This window comes from Theropithecus gelada, chromosome X (assembly GCF_003255815.1).
Source record: "Theropithecus gelada isolate Dixy chromosome X, Tgel_1.0, whole genome shotgun sequence".
Lineage (NCBI taxonomy): Eukaryota > Metazoa > Chordata > Mammalia > Primates > Cercopithecidae > Theropithecus > Theropithecus gelada.
This window is the reverse complement of record NC_037689.1, coordinates 24017634-24043592: the sequence shown is the minus strand read 5'-3', so window position 1 is coordinate 24043592 and position 25959 is coordinate 24017634. Positions and strand designations below refer to the sequence as shown.

Below are 25959 nucleotides of genomic sequence, written 5' to 3'. Positions count from 1 at the left end.
AGTGCTGGGATTACAGGTGTGAGGCACCACGCCCAGCCCCTGGTGTGTCTGTGTGTGTGTGTATGTGTTCAAGCCTCCACTTGTGTGTCTGTGTGCATGTGTATGTATTCAAGCCTCTGCTTGTGTGTATGTGTGTGTGTGGATGTGTGTTCATCAGGGTGTTAGGGTTCAAATTAGGTTCCCATAAAAAGATTCATTGGAGTGTTAACCCCCAGTAAGCTGTGAATATGACCTTATTTGATGGTAAGTTCATTGCAGATGATCAAGTTAAGCAAAGGCCACTAGGGTGAACCCAGGTTCAACATGACTAGTGTCCTTATAGAAAAGGGGATATTGGCCAGGTGCGGTGGCTCATGCCTCTAATTCTAGCACTTTGGGCGGCTGGATATGGTTTGGCTGTATGTCCCCACCCAAATCTCGTCTCGAAGTGACCTCCACATGTGAAGGGAAGGACCTGGTAGAGGTGATTGGATTATGGGGGTGGTTCCCCCATGCTTTTCTCGTGATAGTGAGGGAGTCTCACAAGATCTGATGGTAAAAGTGTGTGGATTTCTTGGCTCTCTCTCTCTCTATCCTGCCGCCATGTGAGATATGCCTTGCTTCCCCTTCTGTTATGATGTGAGGTTTCCTGAGGGCTCCCCAGCCATGCAGACCTGTGAGTCAATGCAGCCTCTTTCTTTTATAAATTACCCAGTCTCTGGTATGCCTTTTTTTTCCCTTTTTTTTTTTTTTTAATTACAGTGTAAGTTCTGGGATACATGGGCAGAACGTGCAGGTTTGTTACATAGGTATACACGTGCCGTGGTGCTTTGCTGCACTCATCAACCCATCATCTACATTAGGTATTTGTCCTAATGCTCTCCCTCCCCTAGCTCCCCACCCCCCGACAGGCCCCAGTGTTTGATGTTCCCCTCCCTGTGTCCATGTGTTCTCATTGTTCAACTCCCACTGTTGAGTGAGAACACGCGGAGTTTGGTTTTTTGTTCTTGTGTTAGTTTGCTGAGAATGATGGTTTCCATCTTCATCCATTGTCTTTTCAAAGGACATGACCTCATCCTTTTTAATGGCTGCATAGTATTCCACGGTGTATATGTGCTACATTTTCTTTATCCAGTCTATCATTGATGGATATTTGGGTTAGTTCCAAGTCTTTGCTATTGTGAACAGTGCCGCAATAAACATACATGTGCATGTGTCTTCATAGTAGAATGGTGTATAATCCTTTGGGTATATACCTAGTAATGGGATTGCTGGGGCAAATGGTGTTTTAGATCCTTGAGGAATCACCACACTGTCTTCCATGATGGTTGAACTAATTGACACTCCTAACAACAGTGTAAAAGTTTCCCTGTTTCTCCACATCCTCTCCAGAATCTGTTGTTTCATGACTTTTTAATGATCGCCATTCTAACTGGCGTGAGTTGGTATCTCATGGTGGTTTTGGTTTGCAGGAAATGCTCACTGTTTTTAGAAATATTGAAAAGAGTCTCTGGGCCCCTGCACAGATTTCCCAGAGCTCCTTCTGTCTGCCTGTGTTTTGTGGCACTTCCCTCACTCACCATAAACGGAATTCCCTGTGTCTTCCCTCAGAGGCTGGGACATTTCTGACTAGACTAGTTTGTTCTCACGCTGCTAATAAACACATACCTGAGACGGGGCAATTTACAAAGGAAAGAGGTTTAGTGAACTCACAGTTCCACGTGGCTGGGGAAGCCTCACAATCATGGTGGAAGAGCAAGGGATGTCTTCTCTTACACAGTGGCGGGCAAGAGAGAGAGAGAGAGCGTGTGCAGGGGAACTTCCCTTTAGAGAGCCATCAGATCTCATAAGACTATCACAAGAACAGCATGGGAAAGACCTGCCCGCCTGATTCCATTACCTCCCACAATTATGAGAACTACAATTCGAGATGAGATGTGGGCGGGGACGCAGCCAAACCATGTCTCTGACTTTGTCTCCGGGTCTTGGTTTTGGCTCAGTCCTAACCCACCTAAATGCAAAACCTATTTCAAGAATGGTGTCGCTACTTCTTTCTTAAGAAAACATCAGAGAAGCAAGCTGGATGTTTTCAGGGGTGGGGGAAAAAGGAATCAGGGACTGTCGGTCCTACCCTCCCAGCCATAACTTTTGGTTCCTTTTCTCTGGGTATCCCTTGGGCTCAGCATGGAGACATAGAAAGGAGGTAACTCTGAGATGAGTGGAACAGGCTGCGGGGTGGTGTTACTCTTTGGGGAGGTAAACTCTGTCCAGGGCTGCCATGGACAGCTGAGCTCAGAGCCTGGAGGAGCACAAAGCAGGCAGGTTCATATCATGTCGCCACTGTGCCTGTTGGGATGGGAACTGGTGGAAGCTGAGGGTCACTGGATGGAGAATGCGCCCACTGGGGCTGTTCCAGGGAGCAGGGGCAGGGGAATCCTCATTTCTTTTAAGGTGTTCATTCTCTTCCTCTCTCTGTCTCTTATTCACTTGTTTTGCTCTCTCTTTCTCTCTCTTTTGTTTCTCTTTCTCTTTTTCACTTCTCTCTCTCTCTCCCTTTCTCTTGTTCACTTTCTCTCTCTCTCCCTGTCATTCAAGCTTTGAAGTTATAAAACTCTTAAGTGCTACTTCGACCCTTTAATGTTTTCTTGCAGAACGAGTTTTCGGTTTTCATTGCACGGTCCAGAAACAAGAGTCAAGGACTTAAACCTGTTGGCGTCGTTTTTCAAGCTTCCGGTACTTTTGTTAATGTCTCGCAAAGCGGAACTGTGTTTAAGTGGAGAGTCATCCCTGCGTTGATTTAGATATGGTCATCTGTTTCCCTATATGGCTGTCATTTTTCCCTTTAAACCAATTTTCTTTTCATCTTTACTAACCAGGGCATTTCATTTCTGGGGGAAACTACATAATTACTGACTTTAGATCTCATCATTCTCAATGCCTCCTCTCTTGGTTTGGTTTTGCTTTGCAAGGTGGTTTTATAGCTCTTGACAAACATCTGCCACATGTCTGGTAATGATTGTTTTTTCCCCTTGAAACCAGAACTTTTTTTTTTTTTTTTTTAACAAGATGCATTCAAGAATTCCTAACATATAATGTAGACAGACATAAGCTGGGCTCCTCTGATTGGACTGTTCATTTAGGGACTTTGGGTTCTACCAACTTTGTTCACTGTTTCTTCCCACCATGGTCCTGACACTCCCTGTTGCAACCTGTAAAGATGATAAAGTCCAGTAGAGTAGTCCATTCTGGCACTGCTCTAAAAATATCCCTGAGGCTGGGTAATTTATAAAGAAAAGAGGTTTCATTGGCTCAGAGTTCTGCAGGCTGTACAGGGAGCATGAGGCTCCTGGTAGGTTTCTCGGGAGGCCCCAGGAGCCTTACAGTCACTGAGGAAAGTGAAGGGAAAGCAGGCACGTCTCGCATGGTGGGAGCCGAAGCAAGAGACAGAGGAGGTGCCACACTCTTTCAAACAACCAGGTCTCGTACTCACTCACTCACTTTCAGGAAAATAGCACCAAGAGGGTAATGCAAAGCCATTCACGAGAACCCCACCCCCATGATCCAGTCATCTCGCACCAGGCCCCACCTCTAACCCAGGGGATTCCAATTCCACATGAGATTGGGTGCGGACACACATCCAAACTCTATCATCTAGTTTGAAATGGGTATCCTCGGTGAGGACCCAGGGCCAATGGTTTCCACTCACCTCTCCAAGAGGCTGTGTGGACTCTTCACGTCAGCTCTGTAAAATGCCGAGAGAGCTGCTGATGGAATAAATCTATTGCAAAAAAACTGTCTTGGGCTGTGCCTCAGAAAGGGCTAAGATTTCCAGCCCCACCTCAGGGATGGGGACGAGGACCTGGGAAGTGTTATTTGCATCTTTTCTTAGTCCCCTTCAGGCTGCTACAACAAAAATATCATAGCCTGAGTGGATTATAAAGTACAGGCATTTATTGCTCACAGTTCTGGAGGCTGGAAGTCCACCATCAAGGCATGCAAGATATTCAGTGTCTGGAGAGGGCTTCCTGGTTTGTAGATGGCACCTTCTCATTGTGTCCTCACATGGTGGAAGGAGTGAGGAGCTCTCTGGGGTCGCTTGTATAAGAACACAAATCCCATTCATGAAATTGGTGCTGTTACTGTCAGAATTGTGCCAGCACCATCTGGCTGGCCAGAGGGAGATGATTTCCAGGAAACCGGAATCCGCTAATTTGCATTTGGGTGGGAAACCGATGAGATTCTTGGATTGTACATCCTGACTTTGGGAGAAAAGGACTTGGAGGGTGTAGAATTATTTTTTGGGTCTCAGTGGAAGGTTTAGACCAGACCAGCGGTCCCTAACCTTTTTGGCACCAGGGACCGGTTTTGTGGAAGACAGTTTCTCCATGGGGGATGGGGAATTGTTTCAGGATGATCCAAGCACATTACATTGATTGCACACTTTATTTCTATTATGATTACATTGTCACATAGAATGAAATAGTTCTACAACTCACAGTAATGTAGAAGAATAAGTGGGAGCCCTGAGACTGTTTTCCTGCAACTAGATGGTCCCATCTGGGGCTGATGGGAGACACAAAGATCATCAGGCATTAGATTTTCATAAGGGGCATGCAACCTAGATTCCCTCCCATACACAGTTCACAACAGCTTCTCAATAGCACTCCTATGAGAATCTAATGCCGCTGCTGGTCTGACAGGAGGTGGAGCTCAGGCAGTGATGAGAGCTACGCGGAGCGACTGTAAATACGGACGAAGCTTCGCTTGCTCACTCCCCGCTCACCTCGTGCTGTGCAGCCTGGTTTCTAACAGGCTACGGATCAGTCCTGGGAGGGGGACCTCTGGAATAAGGGATTGCACAGAACCAGACAGTCTGTGAGGTTCTGCTTGGCCATATATTCCTGGGACTGTAAATGATACGGCATCGTTTATTTTTATTTCTTTATTTTTGTGTATGTGGAGATGGGGTCTTGTTATGTGGCTCAGGCTGGTCTTGAAATCTTGGCCTCAAGCAATCCTACCACCTCGGTCTCTCTCCCCACGTGCTGGGATTACAGGAGTGAGCCATCACCCTGGCCAATGTAGCATCTTTCATGCTCATTCCTGGACTTGTGTTTGCCCTTTGCCCCCGCCCCTTCTTTTATTTTATTTTTTAGACGGAGTCTCTCTCTGTCACCAGACTGGAGTGCAGTGGCACGATCTCAGCTCACTGTAAACTCCGCCTCCCGGGTTCATGCCATTCTCCCGCCTCAGCCTCCCGAGTAGCTGTGACTACAGGTGCCAGCCACCACGCCTGGCTAGTTTTTGTATTTTTAGTAGAGATGGGGTTTCACCACATTGGCCAGGATGGTCTTGATTTCTTGACCTCGTGATCCGCCCGCCTTGGCTTCACAAAGTCCTGGGATTACAATCCTGAGCCACTGCGCCTGGCTGTGTTTGCCTTTTAAAGTCTCAGAGCATCAACAGCTCCTGAGGCACTGGGATGAGAACCTGGCAAGTGTTGTTTGCAGTTTTTCTTAGTTCTTTCAGGTTTCTATAACAAAGACACCATAGATGGAGTAGCTTAAACAACAGATGTTTATTGCTCACAGGTCTGGAAGCTGGGAGTCCAAGATCAAGGCAGGGCTGGAGGCTGGGAGTCCAAGATCAAGGCAGGGCTGGAGGCTGGGAGTCCAAGATCAAGGCAGGGCAGAGGCAGTGTCTGCTGGGGACCCGCTTCCTGGTTCATAGACGGCGCCTTCTAGCTGTGTCCTCACATGGTGGAAGGGGACAAGGGAGCTCTCTGGGGTCCCTTTTATAAGGGGCATTCATCCCAGTGATGGAGCCCCACCCTCACGACCTCATCACCTTCCAAAGACCCCACCTCGTAACACCATCACCTTGGGGGTGAGGTTGAACGTGGGAATTTTGGGAAGACACACACGTTCAGTCCATAGTCCGTCTTGCCCTTTCAAGGAAGGGAGGTGTCAACCTTTCATCTCTGATTGACTCATCCATGGATGGGTGAGCTTATTCATTCAGTCAATGAACACTTATGGGGCACTTGTCTTAATGCCTGGCACCTGGTCAGGCAATGGTGTGCAGAGAGTTCACAGCAACGTACCTGTCTTCAGTCATCATTGCCCTTATGTGGGAGGCAGGCTGGGTATCAGCCCGGAGAACCATGGAGGCCCAGTGTGTTATGTACCCCGTGGAGAATAGATGAAGGCTGCTTTCATATCGTCACAAGCAGAAAGGTGCATGATTCGACCCCCTGTGTTTGAGACAAAAAAATGGAACAAAAATGGCCCTCCCATTGCACAGGGGACCCCAGTGCACAGGGAACCTCTTCTACTGGGGGGTGACCTCCTGCACACGTGTGAAATTAGAGAAATACAGGAAGTCAATGCATATTTCCTGGCCTCAACTTAAATTCGTTACATCCTACAGATTCAGGAACTGTGATAAAGATACTTTTTAAAGAAATCTAATGAAAATACCAGTGGGAAACAGCAGTCTTACGTTAAATAACACAAATGATTGCCTCTTAAAAGTTACACGTTTATTCATTGTCAGTTGTCACTGCACTAGGCAGAACTTTGTTGTCAAATTAGTATGAAATATCTTGTTTGTTTATGCAAATTAAATATGTGTTTGGAAGGCTGTGTTGACTGAGAAAATGGTAATTATAAAAGGTTAGTAATTGATGTCCACTTAGATTTAGCAAATACACAAAGCCACAGAGAAGGAAATTAAAATTATTCTTCCGTCCTCTCTCTGCAAAAATTTCAGCTGTCACCTTAAAATATTTCCTCTGTTTTCTTCGGGGATTCCAATGATGTGTAGTATGAGATTATTTGATATTGTCCACGACTCCTGGAAGCTCTATTTTTTAAACCTCATTTTTCTTTTCTTTCCTTTATTTATTTTGAGACAGGGTCGTGTTCTGTCACCCAGGCTGGAGTGCAGTGGTGCAATCATAGCTCACCGCAGCCTCAAGCTCCTGGGCTCCAGTGATCCTCCCACCTCAGCCTCCTGAGTAGTGGCAGATTCAGTGGCTGGTTGGGACCCACTTCCTGGTTCATAGACGGCGCCTTCTTGCTGTGATCTCACATGGTGGAAGGGGTGAGGGAGCTCTCTGGGGCCCCTGATGTAAAGACACTCATCTCATGCTTCAGGTTCCATTCTCATGACCTCATTACTTCCCAAAAACCCCACCTCTCAACACCATCACCTTGGATTTTAAAAATATGTATTAAAAATATAATTTTACATATTTTATAAAATTTTATGAAATATATATTTTATATATTATATAGCATATACAATATACATATTTTGTATTTTAAAAATCTTATAAAATATAAAATTATATATTACATAGAAATTATATATTATATAAAATATATATCATATTTTAATATTAATTATAATATAAATTTATTATATAAATATTATAGAAAATTAATTATATAAATATATAATACATATTTATATAATATAAATATATAATACATATTTATATAATATAAATATATAATATGAATTTATTATATAAATGTTTTATATATTATACAATATATAAAATGTACATATTTTATATATTTTAAACTTTTATAAAATGTATTTTAAACTTTATATAATTTTAAATTTATAAAATTTATAAAATACATTTTATAACATATATGTAAAATTTATATATCCAAAATGTTATATATATATAAAAGAAACATTTTTGTTTTTGAGTAGAGTGCTGTGAACAGAGTTTCTGGGTAGCATGTATGCTATGAAATGGGGATGTTTGGGAACTTCTGTTCTGGTCCGTGATGTGTTAACTGTGAAGTTTGCTTCTTTGCCTTGGGTTTTTTTTTTTTTGGAGACGGAGTCTCACTCTGTAATCCAGACTGGAGTGCAGTGGCGCGATCTCGGCTCACTGCAAACTCCGCCTCCCGGGTTCACGCCATTCTCCTGCCTCAGCCTCCCGAGTAGCTGGGACTACAGGCGCCGCCACCTCGCCCGGCTAATTTTTGTATTTTTAGTAGAAACGGGATTTCACCGGGTTAGCCAGGATGGTCTCGATCTGCTGACCTCGTGATCCGCCCACCTCGGCCTCCCAAAGTGCTGGGATTACAGGCGTGAGCCACCGCGCCCAGCCCTTAGCCTTGGTTTGACGTGACAGATGAGGACTGACTATGTACTCAAGATCATGAGGTCAGGAGTTCGAGACCAGCCTGGCCAACATGTGAAACCCCGTCTCTACTAAAAATATCAAAAACAAATTAGCCGGGCGTGGTGGCGGGCGCCTGTGGTCCCAGCCACTCTGAAGGCTGAGGCAGGAGAATCGCTTGAACCTGGGAGTTGGAGGTTGCAGGTTGCAGTGAGCTGAGATCGTGGCTTTGCACTCCAGCCTGGGCGACAAGAGCAAGACTCCGTCTCCAAAAAAAAAAAAAAAAAAAAAAAAAAAAAAAGAATAGGCTATTTTCTGCTTTTGACAGTCAGAGCTGTGATATATTTCATCCATGTAAAGCCGAGAGCATGTGGTGGTCCTGACCTTATACAGGCAGCCTTTCCCACTGCATACAGTGCATCCTAAACCTGTTCCCCTGCATTTTAACCAGGGACAAATGGAGGCTAAGTAGGTAAGGGGTGAGAGCATGATTCGCAGCAAGAACCATGGGAAATGAGGTTCTTGGTTGCCATGTTGGGGTCCCCCACTCCCCTCCTCTCTCTGGGATAATTGAGTCCTCAACATCTTGTATCTATAAAAGGAAGATTGAGTTGGATCTAACGTTCCTGCCTGCAGTGCCATTCCGGAAACTTTTTGTCAAAACCTTAGCAGCCATAAATACGTCAGAAGAGAAGAGACTTTTCATTGGTGTGGAGCATCTTCCCAGGAACTAAACTCAGGCGAAAGTAGCAATTCCTTCCAGCAGAATCCATCCTGAGTGTGTGCAGACGCCATGGGGAGATCTTCTACTGTGTCACCCCAGCAATCCCATTACCATTGTACCATAAAGACACATGCACACATATGTTTATTGCAGCACTATTTACAATAGTGAAGACTTGGAACCAACCCAAATGCCCATCAATGATAGACTGGAGAAAGAAAATGTGGCACATAGACACCATGGGGCCGGGCGCGGTGGCTCACGCCTGTCATCCCAGCACTTTGGGAGGCTGAGGTGGGCGGACCACGAGGTCAGGAGACCGAGACCAGCCTGGCTCACGTGGTGAAACCCCGTCTCTACTAAAAACACAAAAACAAAATTAGCCGGGGCGTGGTGATGGGCGCCTGTAGTCCCAGCTACTCGGGAGGCTGAGGCAGGAGAATCGCTTGAACCCAGGAGGCGGAGGTTGCAGTGAGCTGAGATTGTGCCACTGTATTCCAGCCTGGGTGACAGAGCGAGACTCTGTCTAAAAAATACATAAATAAATAAATAAGTTAGAAAAATACACCATGGAATACTGCGCAGCCATAAAAAAGGATGAGTTCATGTCCTTTGCAGGGACATGGATGAAGCTGGAAACCATCCTTCTCAGCAAACTCACACAGTAAACCAAACACCACATGTTCTCACTCATAAGTGGGAGTTGAACAATGAGATCACATGGACACAGGGAGGGGAACATCACACACCCAGGCCTCTTGGGGGTGGGGGGACAAGGGCAGGGAGAGCCTTAGGACAAATACCTAAATGCATGCAGGGCTTGAAACGTAGATGACTGGTTGATGGGTGCTGCAAACCTCCATGGCACATGTGTACCTGTGGAACCAACCTGCACGTTCTGCACACATATCGTAGGACTTAAAGTAAAAAAAACAAAGAAATAGTATTTCAGTGCAGTCTGAATTAGGTATTAGATATAAAGGAGAACATATGTGTTGAGGGCCATTTGAGTCTGTTCTCTATATAAACTGATATTTTTGTCTTTTTTTATAGCATGTTTGGGGTTTTTCTGGAGTTGAACTTTTTAGATATCTGAAAAATAGCTGTTAATATTTCCGACAGAAGTTGCAAATTTTTTCCCAGCTCATTAATTTTTTACTTTGCTTATGGAGATTTGTTTTTTTTTGTTTTTTTTTTTTGAGATAATGGCTTGTTCTGTCACTCAGGCTGCAGTGCAGTGGCGTCATCTTGGCTCACTGCAGCCCCCATCTCTTGGGCTCAAGCGATCCTCCCATCCCAGCCTCCTAACTTGCCGGGGTTACAGGCACGCACTGCCACGCCTGTTAATTTTTAAAGTTTTTTGTAGAGATGAGGCCTCTCTCTGTTTCCCAAGCTGGTCCTGAGCTTCAGGCCTCAAGCGATACCCCCACCTCAGCCTCCCGAAGTGCTGGGATTACAGCCGTGAGCCACTGCCCCGGCCTGTGTTTTCATCACGTAGTTTTTTTAATAGTGACATTTATCTAACCACCTTTCTAAATTTTTGCTTAGGAAGCCTTTTCTTTCTGTGGAGGTTAAAGTAATGATTCCTGCTTTCTTGGAATCTTCTCATGGTTTAACTTTGTTTTTGCCTTGGAGTTCACTCTGATGCACACTGTGAGGTCTGGCTCTAATTTTATCTCTTTCCTAATGTGGCTTCGCGTGCCCCAACACCATTTATTAAAACACTCATCTTTTGCCCCTTTTGTCGTATACTAAATTTCCACGTGCAGTTGGCCTATTTCTGGAAATTGTACCCTGTTCCTTGCTCCATTAATGGCTGTGGTACCTCCCGTTTAATTATAGAGGCTTCTCAAATGTTCATCTCCTACAGGGCCGGTGTGTTCTCAGTCTTTATACATATCAGAATTTTCCTCTTTGCCGCCTCATTTGCAATTCTTTTCCCCACAGCAATTTCAGAATCGACTCGTCCAGTTTGCCTAAAAGAAATTCTGTGAACTATTTTTATTGGATCGCATCAAATTTGCATATCGACTTGGGTCATTCTGACACCTTTAGGGTTGTATCAATTTAGATCTTTTTTTTCCCCCTCCAACTTCTATTTTATTTTTTAAATTAAAAAATTTTTTTTTTGTTTTGAGATGGAATCTCGCGCTGTCACCCAGGCTAGAGTGCAATGGCGTGATGTCGGCTGACTGCAATCTCCGCTTCCCGGGTTCAAGCGATTCTCCTGCCTCAGTCTCCCGAGTAGCTGGGATTACAGATGCACACCATGACACCCGGCTAATTTTTGTATTTTTATATTTTTAGTAGAGATGGGGTTTCATCATGTTGGCCAGGCTGGTCTCAAACTCCTGACCTCATGATCCACCCGCCTTGGCCTCCCAAAGTGCTGGGATGGCAGGCGTGAGCCGCTGCGCCCGGCCTCAACTTCTATTTTAGATTCAGGGGGTAGATGTGCAGGTGTGTTCCCTGGGTATATTGCATGATGCTGAGGTTTGGACAACAAGGATCCTATGACCCAGGTAGTGAGCATAGCACTCAATAGTTTTTCAAGCCTTGCCCTATCCCTTCCTTGCCCCATTGAATTCCTCAGGGTTTCTTGTTCCCATCTTTCTGGCCATGTGTACTTGATGTTTACCTCCCAGTAAGAAGTGAGAACGTGTGGTATTTAGTTTCCTGGTTCTGAGTTAATTCACGTAGGAGAATGGCGTCCACCTGCATCTCTATTGCTGCAAAGGACATGATTTTATGCTTTTTAATGGGTGTGTAGTATTCCATCGTATAGATGTACCACATTTTACTAAGAATTGAATTACCGTTTGAGCCAGCAATCCCATTACTGGGTATCTACCTAAGGGAAAGTAAGTCATTCTGCCAAAAAGACGCATAGACTGTGTGTTCATTGCAGCACTATTCGTAATAGCAAAGACATGGAATCAAACTTAGGTGTCTGTCAACTCTGGATTGGACAAAGTTTGGTTTTTTTTTTTTTTTTTTTTTTTGAGACGGAGTCTTGCTCTGTCACCCAGGCTGGAGCGCAGTGGCACAATTTCAGCTCACTGCCATCCCCGCCTCCCTGGTTCACACCATTCTCCTGCCTCAGCCTCCTGAGTAGCTGGGACTACAGGTGCCCGCCACCACGCCTGGCTAATTTTTTGTATTTTGAGTAGAGACGGGGTTTCACTGTGTTAGCCAGGATGGTCTTGATCTCCTGACCTCGTGATCCTCCCGCCTCGGCTTCCCAAAGTTCTGGGATTGTGAGTCACCACGCCTGGCCGTCTTTTTTGTTTTGTTTTGTTTTGAGACAGTCTCAGTCGGTCACCCAGGCTGGAGTGCATGGCATGATCACAGCTCCTCACAGCCTCAACCTCCCAGGTTTGCGTGATCCTCTGAACTCAGCCTCCCGGGTAGCTGGGATGACAGCCGTGTGCCACCATGCCTGGCTAATTTTTTTGTTCCTTTTTCTGTTTTATGGAAATGGGGCTTCACCATGTTGCCCAGACTGGTCTTGAACTCCTGGGCTCAAACGATCTGCCTGTCTTTGGTTTTCCAAAGTGCTGGGGTCACAGGCAGGAGCCACTGTGCCTGACCGGTTTGGGTCTTTTGAGAAGCACACACCAAGAAGGAAAGTGATGGGCCAGAGATTTCCTAGGGAAACTCTTGTGTGAAGGGTCAAACAGGCGCTGGCAGAAGAAAGTGGAGGAAGGTTTTCAGACGACGGTGTAGGTGCCCCACACCTGTGAAAAAAGAGAGGGAGAGGCATTGGGTAGAAGGAGCGTCCAGCTGGTTTTCTGATCATGCTGAGTCACAGGCTGTGAAAACCCAAAAGCCTGAGGAAGCCGGATCTTGCGAAACATGTTGTCCATCTGCAGAGGCACCGGGTGGGTGGTGTCTGGTGACTGTTGCAACCTGCTGTCTGTGTGCGGGGGTGTCTGTGTGGGTACATACAGATTTCTCAGCTCCAATGCCAGCTTCCTGGTCCATAAGGAAAACACTAAAGTCTTCTCGCTAAAGTTAGAAATGCAGCAAGGATCTACTCTGCAATCTGTGATGCTTTTATTTATTTGTTTATTTATTTTCGAGCTGGGGTCTCACTGCATTGCCCAGGCTGCAGTGCCGTGGCACAATCGGCTCACTGTGTGTTTTCAGGGAAGACTCCACGGGCACCTCCAAAACCATGGTGGCATGACGTTCTCACCGAGACCCGAGGGCATCTTGCCATGGCCTCAGCTCTACTTTTATGTCTTTACAGAGGGGCCTAAAGGTTTCCTGATAGACGATGACCAAGTCTCATTTCAGTGTTGCTGTTGTTTCTGTATTATCAGCAGGACTGTCTCTTCCCATGCCTTTTTAAGCTGCCAATTGTTTCTGTATTTATGGAAGCTATTGATATTTGCTTCTGAATTTTCTGACTACCTTCCTGAATTCTCTTCTTGGATTTGTTTAATGTTGATTTTGTTAGTTTTTTCCTGGCATACCATCATGTCATCTGCAAAATATATTTTGACTCTCCCTCTGCAGTTCTTGTATCTGTTGTAGTTATTTATCTGACCACGTTGGATAATATCTCCAATAACTTGTTAAAGGACACAGGGCGCACTCCTGGAATCCCAGCTCTTTGGGAGGCCGGCGTGGGAGGATGACTTGAGCCCAGGAGATCAAGACCAGTCTGGGCAACACAGCAAGACCCCATCTTTACAAAAAAATAGTAAAAAAAATAACCGGCTGTGGTGGCTCTCACCTGTAGTCCCAGCTACTTGGGAGGCTGAGGCAGGAGGATCGTTTGAGCCCAGGAGGTCGAGGCTGCAGCAAGCTATGATTGTACCACTGCACTGCAGCCTGGGCAGTGTAATGAGACCCCAGCTCAAAAGAAAAAAAAAAAAAGCATCACAGAGAACAGGATGGATACTTGCTGCTTTTCTAACTTTAGCTGGAAGATTTTAGTGTTTTCTTTATTGACTAGGAAGTTGGCATTTTGGAGCTGAGAAATATGTATGTACACACACAGACACACCCTCACACAGACACAGACTTATACACACGCAGCATGTACACACACAGACACACCCTCACACAGACACAGACTTATACACACACAGCATGTACACACACAGACACACCCTCACACAGACACTTATACACACGCAGCATGTACACACACAGACACACCCTCACACAGACACACCCTCACACAGACACATACTTATACACACGCAGCATATATGCATAGCGTGCGTGTTCGTAATTAGGATTTAATAATATATTCTGAGTTTTAAAATAAACTTAGTAAATTAAGAACATCAATACATCTACTGAGACTACATGTAGTAGTTCCAAGTCCCTTAGCTTGGGTCAGGAACATGGGAATGTCATTGTACAACTTCTACCTTCGGGGTACGAGGAATACAGCAGAAAACCGAAGCGTGTGGAAAACTTATGCTGCAGTGTTCTAGGTGGACATAACTTTTCATCGATTCACGCGTGTATCAAGCCAAATAGTAAAAGTCTTACACACCGAGAGGATTGTTCACACAATACTGTCAATGAAATGTACAGGCTGACAAATAAATTATATGTTGAAGAGCCTCCCCCACAGGCCCCACCTCCTCATACCGTCACCCTGGCGATGGAATGTTTTCAACATAGGAATTATTTTTCGGGGAGAGGAGACACAAAATTTTTTACAATTGGCAAAGGCAAAATGTAAAAGCAGCATAGGCCTTTTCATTTTATTTTATTTTATTTTATTTTATTTTATTTTATTTTATTACACTTTAAGTTCTGCAGTATATGTGCAGAATGTGCAGGTTTGTTACATAGGTAGACAGGCGCCATGGTGATTTGCTGCATCCATCAACCCGTCATCAATATAAGCTATTTCTCCTAATGCTCTCCCTCCCCTAGCCCCCCACCTCCTGACAGGCCCCGGTGTGTGATGCTCCCCTCCCTGTGTCCATGTGTTCTCATTGTTCAACTCCCACTTATGAGTGAGAACATGCGGTGTTTGGTTTTCTGTTCTTGTGTGAGTTTGCTGAGAATGATGGTTTCCAGCTTCATCCATGTTTCTGCAAAGGACACGAACTCATCCTTTTTTATGGCTGTGTAGTATTCCATGGTGTCTATGTGCCACATTTTCTTACTCCAGTCTATCATTGATGGGCATTTGGGTTGGTTCCAAGTCTTTGCTATTGTCAACAGTGCCACAATAAACATACGTGTGCGCATGTCTTTATAGCAGAATGTTTTATAATCCTTATTGCTATTTCAATTACCTTTGTATTTTTATAGATTCGTGGGTATGAGTACACTTGTGTTACACGAATATATTGCATAGTGCTAATGTTTGGGCTTTTAGTGAGGCCATCACTCAAATAACGCGCATGGTAGCCAATAGGTAATTTCTCGTCCCTCAGCCCATCCCACCCTGTGACACCTCTGAGTCCCCAGTGTCTATTATTTTATGCTCTATGTTGATGTGTACACATTATTTAACTCCCCTTATAAGGGATAACGTGTGGTATTTGACTTTCTGTTTCTTAGTTGTTTCACTTAGGATAACGGTCTCTAGTTCACTTTGTGTTGCTGCACAAGACACAACTTCATTCCTTTTCATGGCTGCGTACTATTCCATGTTACATATGTGCCGTATTTTAAAAAATCAGAATATCTGTTGGTGGACACTCAGGCTTGATGTTTTAATAAAGAACATTCCAAGTATGTTGAAGAAAATAATCTCCTGCACAAAACTTGAAAAAGGTCATATGTGTCTGTAATAATTCACAGAAAGCGACTTGCCTGACTTCCTGCCTACAAAATCCACTTTTCCCTCAGTCTTCCCTTCTCCAGGGAATTCATGGAAGTTCCCTTCTTGCGTTTTCTCAGCCCCCCGTACAAGGACTCATTCTTGCCTCATCGTGTCCCCGTCTCTGTCCTTGCCTTGTGATTGGTTTTTGACTTTGCGCACCAGATGTCTGACTCCCACCAGCACCCCGTTGCCTGCACCTGTGAGACACGTTCTGAATCCACCACCTCTCATACCACCTGTGCTGAACTGTGGCCGAGCTCCCCCGTCAATCCCTGGGACTGCTGCAGGGGACCCTTGATAGTCCTGTCTTCCTCCAGCTCGAGGGGATTCTCCGTGAATCTATCCCTTCATTCCTTCCTGTGAAACATATCACAGATTCAGCTCAGAGCCCTGTGATGACGCCCGGTCTGCCAGAGAGAAAGAAGCTCACGAACTGTGCGGGGTGCCCCTGCACCTTCTTCCCTCCTCTCTTCCCTCTTTCCACGTGCTTGGCTCCAGCCAGCCAGCCGCCTTCCTCTTCCTGGCATATCGCAGGCGTGCTGGGCTTTTGCTCTCCCCGTCACAGCATCAGCTCAGGAGGCCCTTCTCGGAGGGTTTTCCTCTCACCCTCCATCCAGAATCACCGCATCGACCTCTCCTCTTCTTCCTTTGCTCGGGGTTTCCTTTGAAGTTCACTCATAACTGGAAGGTGTGAGATCTGGAAAGTTCTGGCTTATTGCCAGACACATCTGTATATTTACAGTGGATGGCATCTTACCCAGGGGAACCAAATCTCCTGGAGGCAGAGAACATGTTTATGTCGGTCTAGTTCGTTCCCTGCATGCTGGGCACCGAGTGTGGGCTCTGCACATATTTTATAAAAGAAGAAGGGAAGGGTTGGAATACGGACAGAAGGAAGGAGGAAGAAAGGAAGGAAAGAGGGAGGGAAGAAAGAAAAGAGGGAGGGAAGGAAAGAGGGAAAGAAGGAAGGAAAGAGTGAGAGAAGGAAGTAAAGAGGAAGGGAAGGGAAGGTAGGAAGGAAAAAGTGAGAGAAGTGAAGAGGAAAGGATGGAAGGAAAAGGAAGGAAAGAGGGAGGGAAGGAAAGAGGAGAAGAAGAAGGAAGGAATGAGACAAGGAGGGATAGCATTAGGAGATATACCTAACGTAAATGACCAGTTAATGGGTGCAGCACACCAACATGGCACATGTCTGCATGTGTAACAAACCTGCACGTTGTGCACATGTACCCTAGAATTTAAAGTGTAATAAAAAAATAAATATATGAAAAAAAGAAGAAAGGAGGGAAAGAGGAAAGGAAAGAAGTAAAGAGGGAGGGAAGAAAGGAAGGAAAGAAGGAAGGAAGGAGGAAGGAAGGAAAAAGGGAGGGAAGGAAGGAATGAAGACAGGAAAGAGGGAGGGAAGGAAGGAAAGAAGGAGAGAGGGAGGGAAGGAAGGAATGAGGCAGGGAAGGAACGAAGGAAGAAAGGAAAAAGAGAAGGAAGGAGGAAGGAAGGAAGGAAAGAGGGAAGGAAGGAAGGAAAGATGGAGAGAAGGCAGGGAGGACAAATGGAAGGAAGAAAAAGAAATACAAATCTCTGTCCAAATGTGGATCACTTGTCTTAACCAGAAATTCAAGTGAGATGCTCTCTGCACCTGTGCTCTCAGCAGCATTGAAGCAAACCGTATTAACCATGTCTTTTATTTTCTGAGTTCTGATGCATGACTTCCATGACCTTGTCAGCCCTAGAGACCCTGCCCCTCCCACGGCTAGCGAATCCCCGGAGGTGGTGAACAACCCGTCTATGAGCCTGTCTTTCCTATGCAAACCCACCAATCCAGAATCCGCCCCCAACCATCTCCTTTATTGCGCTTGCCTATTCCACGTCACTCTCCACCTGCCGTAACCACCCCAAAACCAGGTACCGGAGAGTCAGGGACGGCCCCTGTGCCCCAGAGTCTGCTGAAATCATTCACACTAGCCCGCACTAAGCCTCCTCACCTGTTCCTTCCCTTGGAAACCACAAGGAGAGCTCTTGTCCCCTTTGTCTTCCCACCTGACCAAACTGGGTGTGCCCCTGTGTGGTCCTGAGTGGCGTGACACGCCCCTCCTCTTGGAACCTGTGAGTAACAAACCACTTGCTCAAGAGCAGCCTCCTGATCTGTTGGCCCCACCATGCCTACATCCTGATAAAGTCTACATTTTACAACGCAAACGCACAAAGGTGTCCTGTCCAGTGCTGCCCCGAGAGCAGAGGTTAGTTCAGGATTCTCGCTCGCCTCTGAAAGGGTATATCCATGCTGCAGGCCTTTCTGCCGGTCACATGGACAGCATATTCCAGCGCCTGCCAGGGACTCGTGGGGGATGACAGGGGATTTATCAGGTGGTTTTTTATTGCACTGTCATTACGCGAGGCTAATCCACTTTAATACATTCATGCCTCCTGAGCCTGTGGGAATTCAAGAGGAACAGAAGCAGAAAGAACGGAACCATCCCTCCCTTTGGCATCCTGCGTCTCTGGAGGCTTAATTCTTACAAATATGTGCTCTGCTTTTAAATCTTAGTTTGATTCTTTTCTCTTCCTCTTTTTCAGGTTTCCCCCGACAACCTGACCGTGTGGCTATCGTGACGGGAGGGACAGATGGCATCGGCTATTCGACGGCGAAGCATCTGGCGAGACTCGGCATGCATGTTATCATAGGTGATGACTTTGACAGTTACTTGTGTTTTTTGTTTTTTTTGTTGTTTTTTTGTTGTTTTTTGTTTTTTTTTTTTGAGGCAGGGTCTCAGTCTGTCAGCCCACGCTGGACTGCAGTGGTGCGATCTTGGCTCGCTGCAACCTCCACCTCCTGGGTTCAAGCGATTCTCCCACCTCAGCCTCCCGAGTACCTGGGTTTACAGACAGGCACCGCCACGCCCGGCTCATTGTTGTATTTTTTTTTTTTTTTTTTTTTTTGAGACGGAGTCTCGCTCTGTCACCCAGGCTGGAGTGCAGTGGCCGGATCTCAGCTCACTGCAAGCTCCGCCTCCTGGGTTCAGGCCATTCTCCTGCCTCAGCCTCCCGAGTAGCTGGGACTACAGGCGCCCGCCACCTCGCCCGGCTAAGTTTTTTGTATTTTTAGTAGAGACGGGGTTTCACCGTGTTAGCCAGGATGGTCTCGATCTCCTGACCTCGTGATCCGCCCGTCTCGGCCTCCCAAAGTGCTGGGATTACAGGCTTGAGCCACCGCGCCCGGCCCATTGTTGTATTTTTAGTAGAGATGGTGTTTCAATACGCTGGCCAGGCTGGTCTTGAACCCCTCAGCTCAAGCCATCCACCTGCCTTGGCCTCCCAGAGTGCTAGGATTACCGGTGTGAGCCTCCATGCCTGGCAGTTAGTTGTGTTTTATACCTAATGTGAGCTACTTAGTTGTTCATTTAGACATGTATGCAAATGTTGATTTGCATATAGAAAATTCAGTCAGATCGCCGGGCGCGGTGGCTCACGCCTGTCATCCCAGCACTGTGGGAGGCCGAGACGGGCGGATCACGAGGTCAGGAGATCGAGACCATCCTGGCTAACACGATGAAACCCCGTCTCTACTAAAAAATACAAAAAAACTAGCCGGGCGCGGTGGCGGCGCCTGTAGTCCCAGCTACACGGGAGGCTGAGGCAGGAGAATGGCGTGAACCCGGGAGGCGGAGCTTGCAGTGAGCTGAGATCCGGCCACTGCACTCCAGCCTGGGTGACAGAGCGAGACTCCGTCTCAAAAAAAAAAAAAAAAAAAGAAAATTCAGTCAGATCCACAAAACTCATAAAGGTGATATTCAAAACCTGGAAAACACAGGAAATTGTTGTACTCTTTTGGAAATAGATATATGTGCTGCTTCCATATGGATCCTGTGTTTTTTTTCACATGGTTTCCTGGAAGAAAATAACCATGTATCTTTATTACTTTACTAGGGCTGCTATAACAAAGTATCTGAAGGAGACTGGAGGTTAATAAAAAGCCAGAATTTAGTTTCCACAGTTCTGGAGGCTGCAGGTTTAATATCACAATGAGGGCAGGGCTGGTTCCTCCTGTGGCCTCTCTCCTGGGCTTGGAGGCACCGTGTTCTCCCCGCGTCCTCACAGGGTCGTTTCTCTGTGTGTCCTCATCTCCTCTTCTCCTGAGATGTCTTAGTCTATTTCAGGCTGCTATCACAGAATTACCATAGAATGGGTGGCTTAGAAACAACAGACATTGATTCTCCCACAGTCCTGGAGGCTGGAAGTCTGAGATCCAGGGGTGGGCAGGGCTGGTTCCTCCCAAGGCCTCTCTCCTTGGCTTGTAGGCGCCGTCTTCTCTCTGTGTCCTCACAGGGTCATCCCTCTGTGTGTGTCTGTGTCCTCATATGCTCTTCTTATAAGGACACCAGTTCGATTAGATCAGGGCCCACTCTAGTGACCTCATTTTACCTTAATCACCACTTTAAAGACCTTATTTCCAAACACAGTCACATTCTGAGGTCCTGGGGTTTAGGACTTCAATTTCTGAATTTTGTTCAAACACAACCTCCTGACAGAATCTGAACAATTTTGTGGGATGCTTGTTTTTTCTGCATCCATGCCCTGTAGACACGCGATGTTTGATTTCTGCTCTTCTTTTTGAAAATCTCTCTAAAAGCTTATCGTGAGCTCTGACTCCTCTTTAGGTGGGACCTCTTCAGGTCTCCCTTCAACTGGGAACATGAGGACAGTTGGAATGAACCCATTCCACTATTGTCAGTGAAGGAGAGGGAGAGGGGGAGGGGGAGGGGGAAGAAGAGGGGGTGGGTGAAGGAGAAGGAGGGGGGAGGAGAGGGGGCAGGGGAGGGGGAAGGAGAGGGAGTGGGGGAGGGGGGAAGGAGAGGGGTGGGGGGAAGGAGAGGGGGTGGGGGAAGAAAAGGGGGAGGGGGAGGGAGAAGGAGAGGGGTTGTGGGAAGAATAGGTGGTGGGGGAGGGAGAAGGAGAGGGAATGGGGAGGGGGTAGGGGAAGAAGAGGGAGCGGGGGAGGGGGAAGGAGAGGGAGTGGGGGAGGGAGGAGAGGCGGTGGGGGGGAAGGAGAGGGGGTGGGGGGAAGGAGAGGGAGTGGGGGAAGAAAAGGGGGTGGGGGAGGGAGAAGGAGAGAGGACGGGGAGGGGGTAGGGGAAGAAGAGGGAGCAGGGGAGGGGGAAGGAGAGGGGGTGGGAGGGAGGAGAGGGGATGGGAGAAGAAAAGGAGGTGGGGGAGGGAGAAGGAGAGGGGGTGTGGGAAGAATAGGTGTTGGGGGAGGGAGAAGGAGAGGGGACAGGAAGCGGGTGGGGGAGGGGGAGGGAGCATCAATTGCATACCTGGAGAAGTTTAAATCAGCTAGCTTAAATGATGTGTGGAGGTGAGCTTGGAAAAATAAAAACCTTAATGCGTATGATGCTCACTGTTGACACCACCTGAATTTTAATTAATTATTTTCAGACAGGATCCTGTTCTGTCAGCCCAGGCTGCAGTGCAGTGACGTAACCATGGCTCACTGCAACCTCAAACTCCTGGCCTCAGGCAATCCTCCTGACTCAGCCTCACAAGTTGCTGGCACTACAGGCACGCACCACCATGCCAAACTCTATTTATTTATTTATTTATTTATTTATTTATTTATTTTTGAGACAGAGTCTTGCTCTGTCACCCAGAGTGGAATGCAGCGACACGATCTTGGCTCACGGCATCCTCCGCCTCCCGGGTTCCAGCGACTCTCGTGCCCCAGCCTCCCGAGTAGCTGGGATTACAGGTGCCCACCACCATGCCCAGCTAATTTTTGTATTTTTAGTAGAGATGGGGTTTCGCTTTGTTGGCCAGGCTCGTCTCACACTCCTGACCTCAGGTGATCTGCCCGCCTCAGCCTCCCAAAGTGCTGGGATTACAGGCATGAGCCACTGTGTCTGGCCCCGGCTTATTTAAAAAAAATTATTTTGGCGGCTGGGCGCCGAGATTGCACCACTGTACTCCAGCCTGGGTGACAGAGTGAGACTCGGTCTCAAAAAAATAAACAAATTGTTCTGGAGGTACAGGCTCTTGCCATGTTGCCCAGGCTGGTCTGGGAACTCCTGGGTTGAGGCAGTCCTCCTACGTTGGTCTCCCAAAGTGCTGGGATTACAAGTGTGAGCCACTATGCCTGGGCACCCTTTGCTTTTAATGAAAGACTGTTATGATGTCTGCTTTTATAAACATCATACTGTAGGTCATCATCCTTAGATATTCAGGATCATATTCACTTAAGACTTTCCAGGCCGGGCACAACGGCTCACACCTGTAATCCCAGCACTTTGGGAGGCCGAGGCGGGCGGATCACGAGGTCAGGAGATCGAGACCATGCTGGCCAACATGGTGAAACCCTGTATCTACTAAAAATATAAAAAGTGGCTGGGCATGATGGCGCATGCCTGTAATCCCAGCTACTTGGGAGGTTGAGACAGGAGCATCTCTTTAGCCAGGGAGCCAGAGGTTGCAGTGAGCCGAGATCATGCCACTGCACTGCAGCCTGGGCGACAGAGTGAGACTCTGTCTCAAAAAAAAAAAAAAAAAAAAAAAAAGACTTTCCAAACCCAATGCCCATTATTGACTGACTTCTTCCTTTCTGCCATTCTTTCTCCTTCTTTCCCTAGTTGCCATTTATGGAAAGATGGTCGTGGATCATAAACAATGCTTAGGGCTGGAGATTTCAACATGAATTCGTCTCAGTTCTTCCTTATCTTGGAGGAGCTCTGTCCAGGACAGAGATTTTTCTGGGCCTTGAACACCTTTGCAGAAGCCAAAAAGGCTCAAGCGTAAGAGCATGAGTCTGATCTGGTGACCAGGGCTCAGCACGGAGCCTTTCTGGGCCTTGAACCTCTGGACACCTGTTGATGCCTCATTGTACACACTAAAAGTCATCATATTACGAATCAATGAAGTTGACATGCACGTAAAAAGTATAAGGAAAAACTGAGCTCTCCACATCATCGTATGCACAAAATCTATCCGACAGAAACTGTGATATCCTCATGCATTTAAATAACTGCTCTGTTCTGAGCCTCGATGGCCATCCACTTGGCTTTGAGTCGGCTCTGTCCAAAAATCTCCGTGGCAGTTTCTGCTCGTGCAAATGCACGGCTGCTGCCCACACCTCTGTGTTTTCTCATCTTCATTTGCAAAAGAAGAAAATGCCAACCTTGCTGACGCTCACCTCCTGAATTTCATGCAGGAATCCCCAGGAGTCTTTGACTCAGAGGGGAAACCCCACATTCAGCCCATGTGGCCTTCTGTTTGTTTTCCCTGGAGATGCGTGGTTCATGTCAGTGCACGTGGCTCCTTGCTCTGTCCTTCACTTCAGTTTGAGCCTTTTTGGCTTTTGCAAAACATGAGTGCACAACTTAAAATTTTTCTGTGTCATGGCTCTTCTCAACTTTCACATTTTTGAGACAGGGTCTCACTCCGTCACCCAGGCTGGAGTGCAGTGGTGTGATCTCAGCGCACTACAACCTCTGCCTCCTGGGCTCAAGCGATCCTCCCACCTCAGCCTCCCAAGTAGCTGGGACCACAGGTGTGCACCACCAGGCCTGGCTAATTTTTTGTAGTTTTAGTAGAGACGGAGTCTCACCATGTTGCTTGGACTTGTCTCGAACACCTGAGCTGAAGCAATCTGCCTGCTTGGGCCTCCCAAAGTGCTGGGATTACAGGTGTGAGCCACTGTGCCCGGACACTTTTAAAATAATTTTGTACAGGCAGTTCCCTTCGTCATACAACTGTCTTTCTCTCATGGGCTTCAGGGTTTGTAAAATAGTATACAGACGTGTGTACTGTTTCACATGATGAAGCTTAGTTTTATTAGATAATGATAACATCTTGTTTGGCTATATCATAATGAAGTAATTGAGTAGAAGGTAATGAAATCTTGTTGGATTAATGATTTGTTGGGCTTTGGGAGCAGGTGAGCACTTTTTGGTCTATTTCAGTCTCTTTCTTTCCATCAAGCAGTTCTTTTACTCAAAGTTGTATCTAACTCCCACTTCAGCATTTTTTCACCCATTCTTTTTTTTTTTTTCTTTGAGATGGAGTCTCGCTCTGTTGCCCAGGCTGGAGTTCAGTGGCACAATCTCAGCTCACTTCAACCTCAGCCTCCCGGGTTCAAGCGATCCTCTTGCCTCAGCCTCCTAAGTAACTGGGACTACAGGCGTGTGCCACCACAGCAAGCTAATTTTTGTATTTTTAGTAGAGAGGAGGTTTCACCATATTGGTCAGGATGGTCTTGATTTCTTGACCTCATAATTTGCCTGCCTCGGCCTCCCAAAGTGCTGGGATTACAGGCATGAGCCACTGCGCCCGGCCCCATTCTCTTAATAGACTGGGAGAAGTTAAAAGTTTATGACAATTTCTTGAAATTGTCAAGTTCATCCATGTCCATAACTCTCCTGTCTTGGTGTGTTTGGGCTGCTGTAACACAATACTGTAGACTGAGTGGCTTGCAAAGCAGAGAAACTTATTGTCCTATAGTTCTCAAGGCTGGAAGTCCTAAGACCAGGGGGTCAGCATGGTCAGATTCTGGTGTAGTCTGTCTTCTAGGTTGTGGATGGCCACTTTCTCCTGTGTCCTCACGTGGTGGAAACTGGATGGGATCTCTTTTATAAGGGTACTAATTTCATTCATGGAGCTCCACTCTCATGACCTAATCATCCCACAAGGCTTTGCCTCCCAACAGAGTCACCAGGGATGTTAGAGTTTAAACGTAGGAACTTTGGACGGATACAAACATTCAGTTTATTGCACCCCCTCTAGATGCAAAAGGATTGGGTTTAGATGAGGAGACCCTGTGAGAGAGGGTGCGCATCTGAGAGAATATTTCTAGAAGTTCTTATGAACTTGAGCACCTCCGTGATCTGTTTACATCTCCCTGGGACCTGAGGAAATCAGAGACAAGACGTAGGACAGGAGGGGTTCTGAGATTTAGCGTGGAGACTGTGAGATGGTGATGGATTCCAACCCTTGGTTTTGACCATCCATGCTAGGTGGATATCTGCTCTGTCATTAACGACATGACAAACTTTGCAGGACTTTCCGTGTCTCAGACTTCTGCCAATATTTGAGATGACTGGGTCAAAATGATGCTGATTTTTCGAACAGGGAGAGCAATAGGTATTCTCTGAAGGTTGGCTGGATGTGGGCCTAGTGGCTTCAATGATGGTGGAGTAGGATGAAGAGAGACCCTCAAGATTGAACAAAGATGGGAGGACTTACATCCAATACTGGTTATATTTGACCTTGTGTCTCCTCCAGTGCAATGATCTTTTCGTCGTCTTAATTCTTAATTAAGCTAGGCAATGTTTAATTATTAGTTTAATTCTTCATTAAACTAGGAAGGGAAGAAAACACCCCATTTCTTTGTGCTTTTTTGCCTCATTGTGGTGGTTGAGGTCATGAGGAGGTCTAGTTGGGCAGGTCATGAGGAAGTCTATTGTATGAGGTTGTGATGATGTCTCATTGAGTTACATCATGATGAGGTGCAGTTCGGTTCGGTCATGATGAGATCTAGTTGGGCAGGTCATGAGGAAGTCTAGTTGTATGAGGTTGTGATGATGTCTGGTTGAGTTACATCATGGTGAGGTGCAGTTTGGTTTGGTCATGACGAGATCTAGTTGGGCAGGTCATGATGAAGTCTAGTTGTATTAGGTTGTGATGATGTCTGGTTGAGTTAGATCATGGTGAGGTACAGTTTGGTTCGGTCGTGATGAGGTCTAGTTGGGCAGGTCATGAGGAAGTCTAGTTGTATGAGGTTGTGATGACGTCTCATTGAGTTACATCATGATGAGGTGCAGTTTGGTTCAGTCATGATGAGATCTAGTTGGGCAGGTCATGATGAAGTCTAGTTGTATGAGGTTGTGATGATGTCTGGTTGAGTTAGATTATGGTGAGGTACAGTTTGGTTTGGTCATGACGAGATCTAGTTGGGCAGGTCATGATGAAGTCTAGTTGTATTAGATCATGGTAATGTCTCCTTTGGTTATGTCATGATGAAGTAGTTGAATAGGATGTAATGAAGTCTTGTTTGATTAGATCATGATGACTGGTTGAGTTAGGTCATTATGAGGAATGGTTTGATTAGGTCTTAATGAAGTCTAGTTCCATAAGAGCATGAAGAGATATAATTGGGTTAGACATGATGATGTGTGACTTATTTAGGTCATGATGAAATCTAGTTGGGCTAAGTCACTCTGACATCTAGTTGGGTAGGTCATGATGAGGTCTAGTTGAGTTAGGTCCTGATGACATGTAGTTGGGTTAGGTCACATTGAGGTCTAGTTGTCACATTGATGAAATCTT

The 25959-nt window shown here is 46.3% G+C and overlaps 1 protein-coding gene across 1 annotated transcript in view; it reads left to right on the top strand.

Annotated features, from left to right (window-relative positions):
- DHRSX (dehydrogenase/reductase X-linked) overlaps window positions 1–25959 on the top strand; it is a 274696-nt gene that overhangs the window by 69145 nt on the left and 179592 nt on the right. The window contains exon 2 of the mRNA XM_025372286.1: window positions 18226–18333. Coding sequence (XP_025228071.1) covers window positions 18226–18333 — 108 coding nt within the window. The remainder of the gene's footprint in view (window positions 1–18225; window positions 18334–25959) is intronic.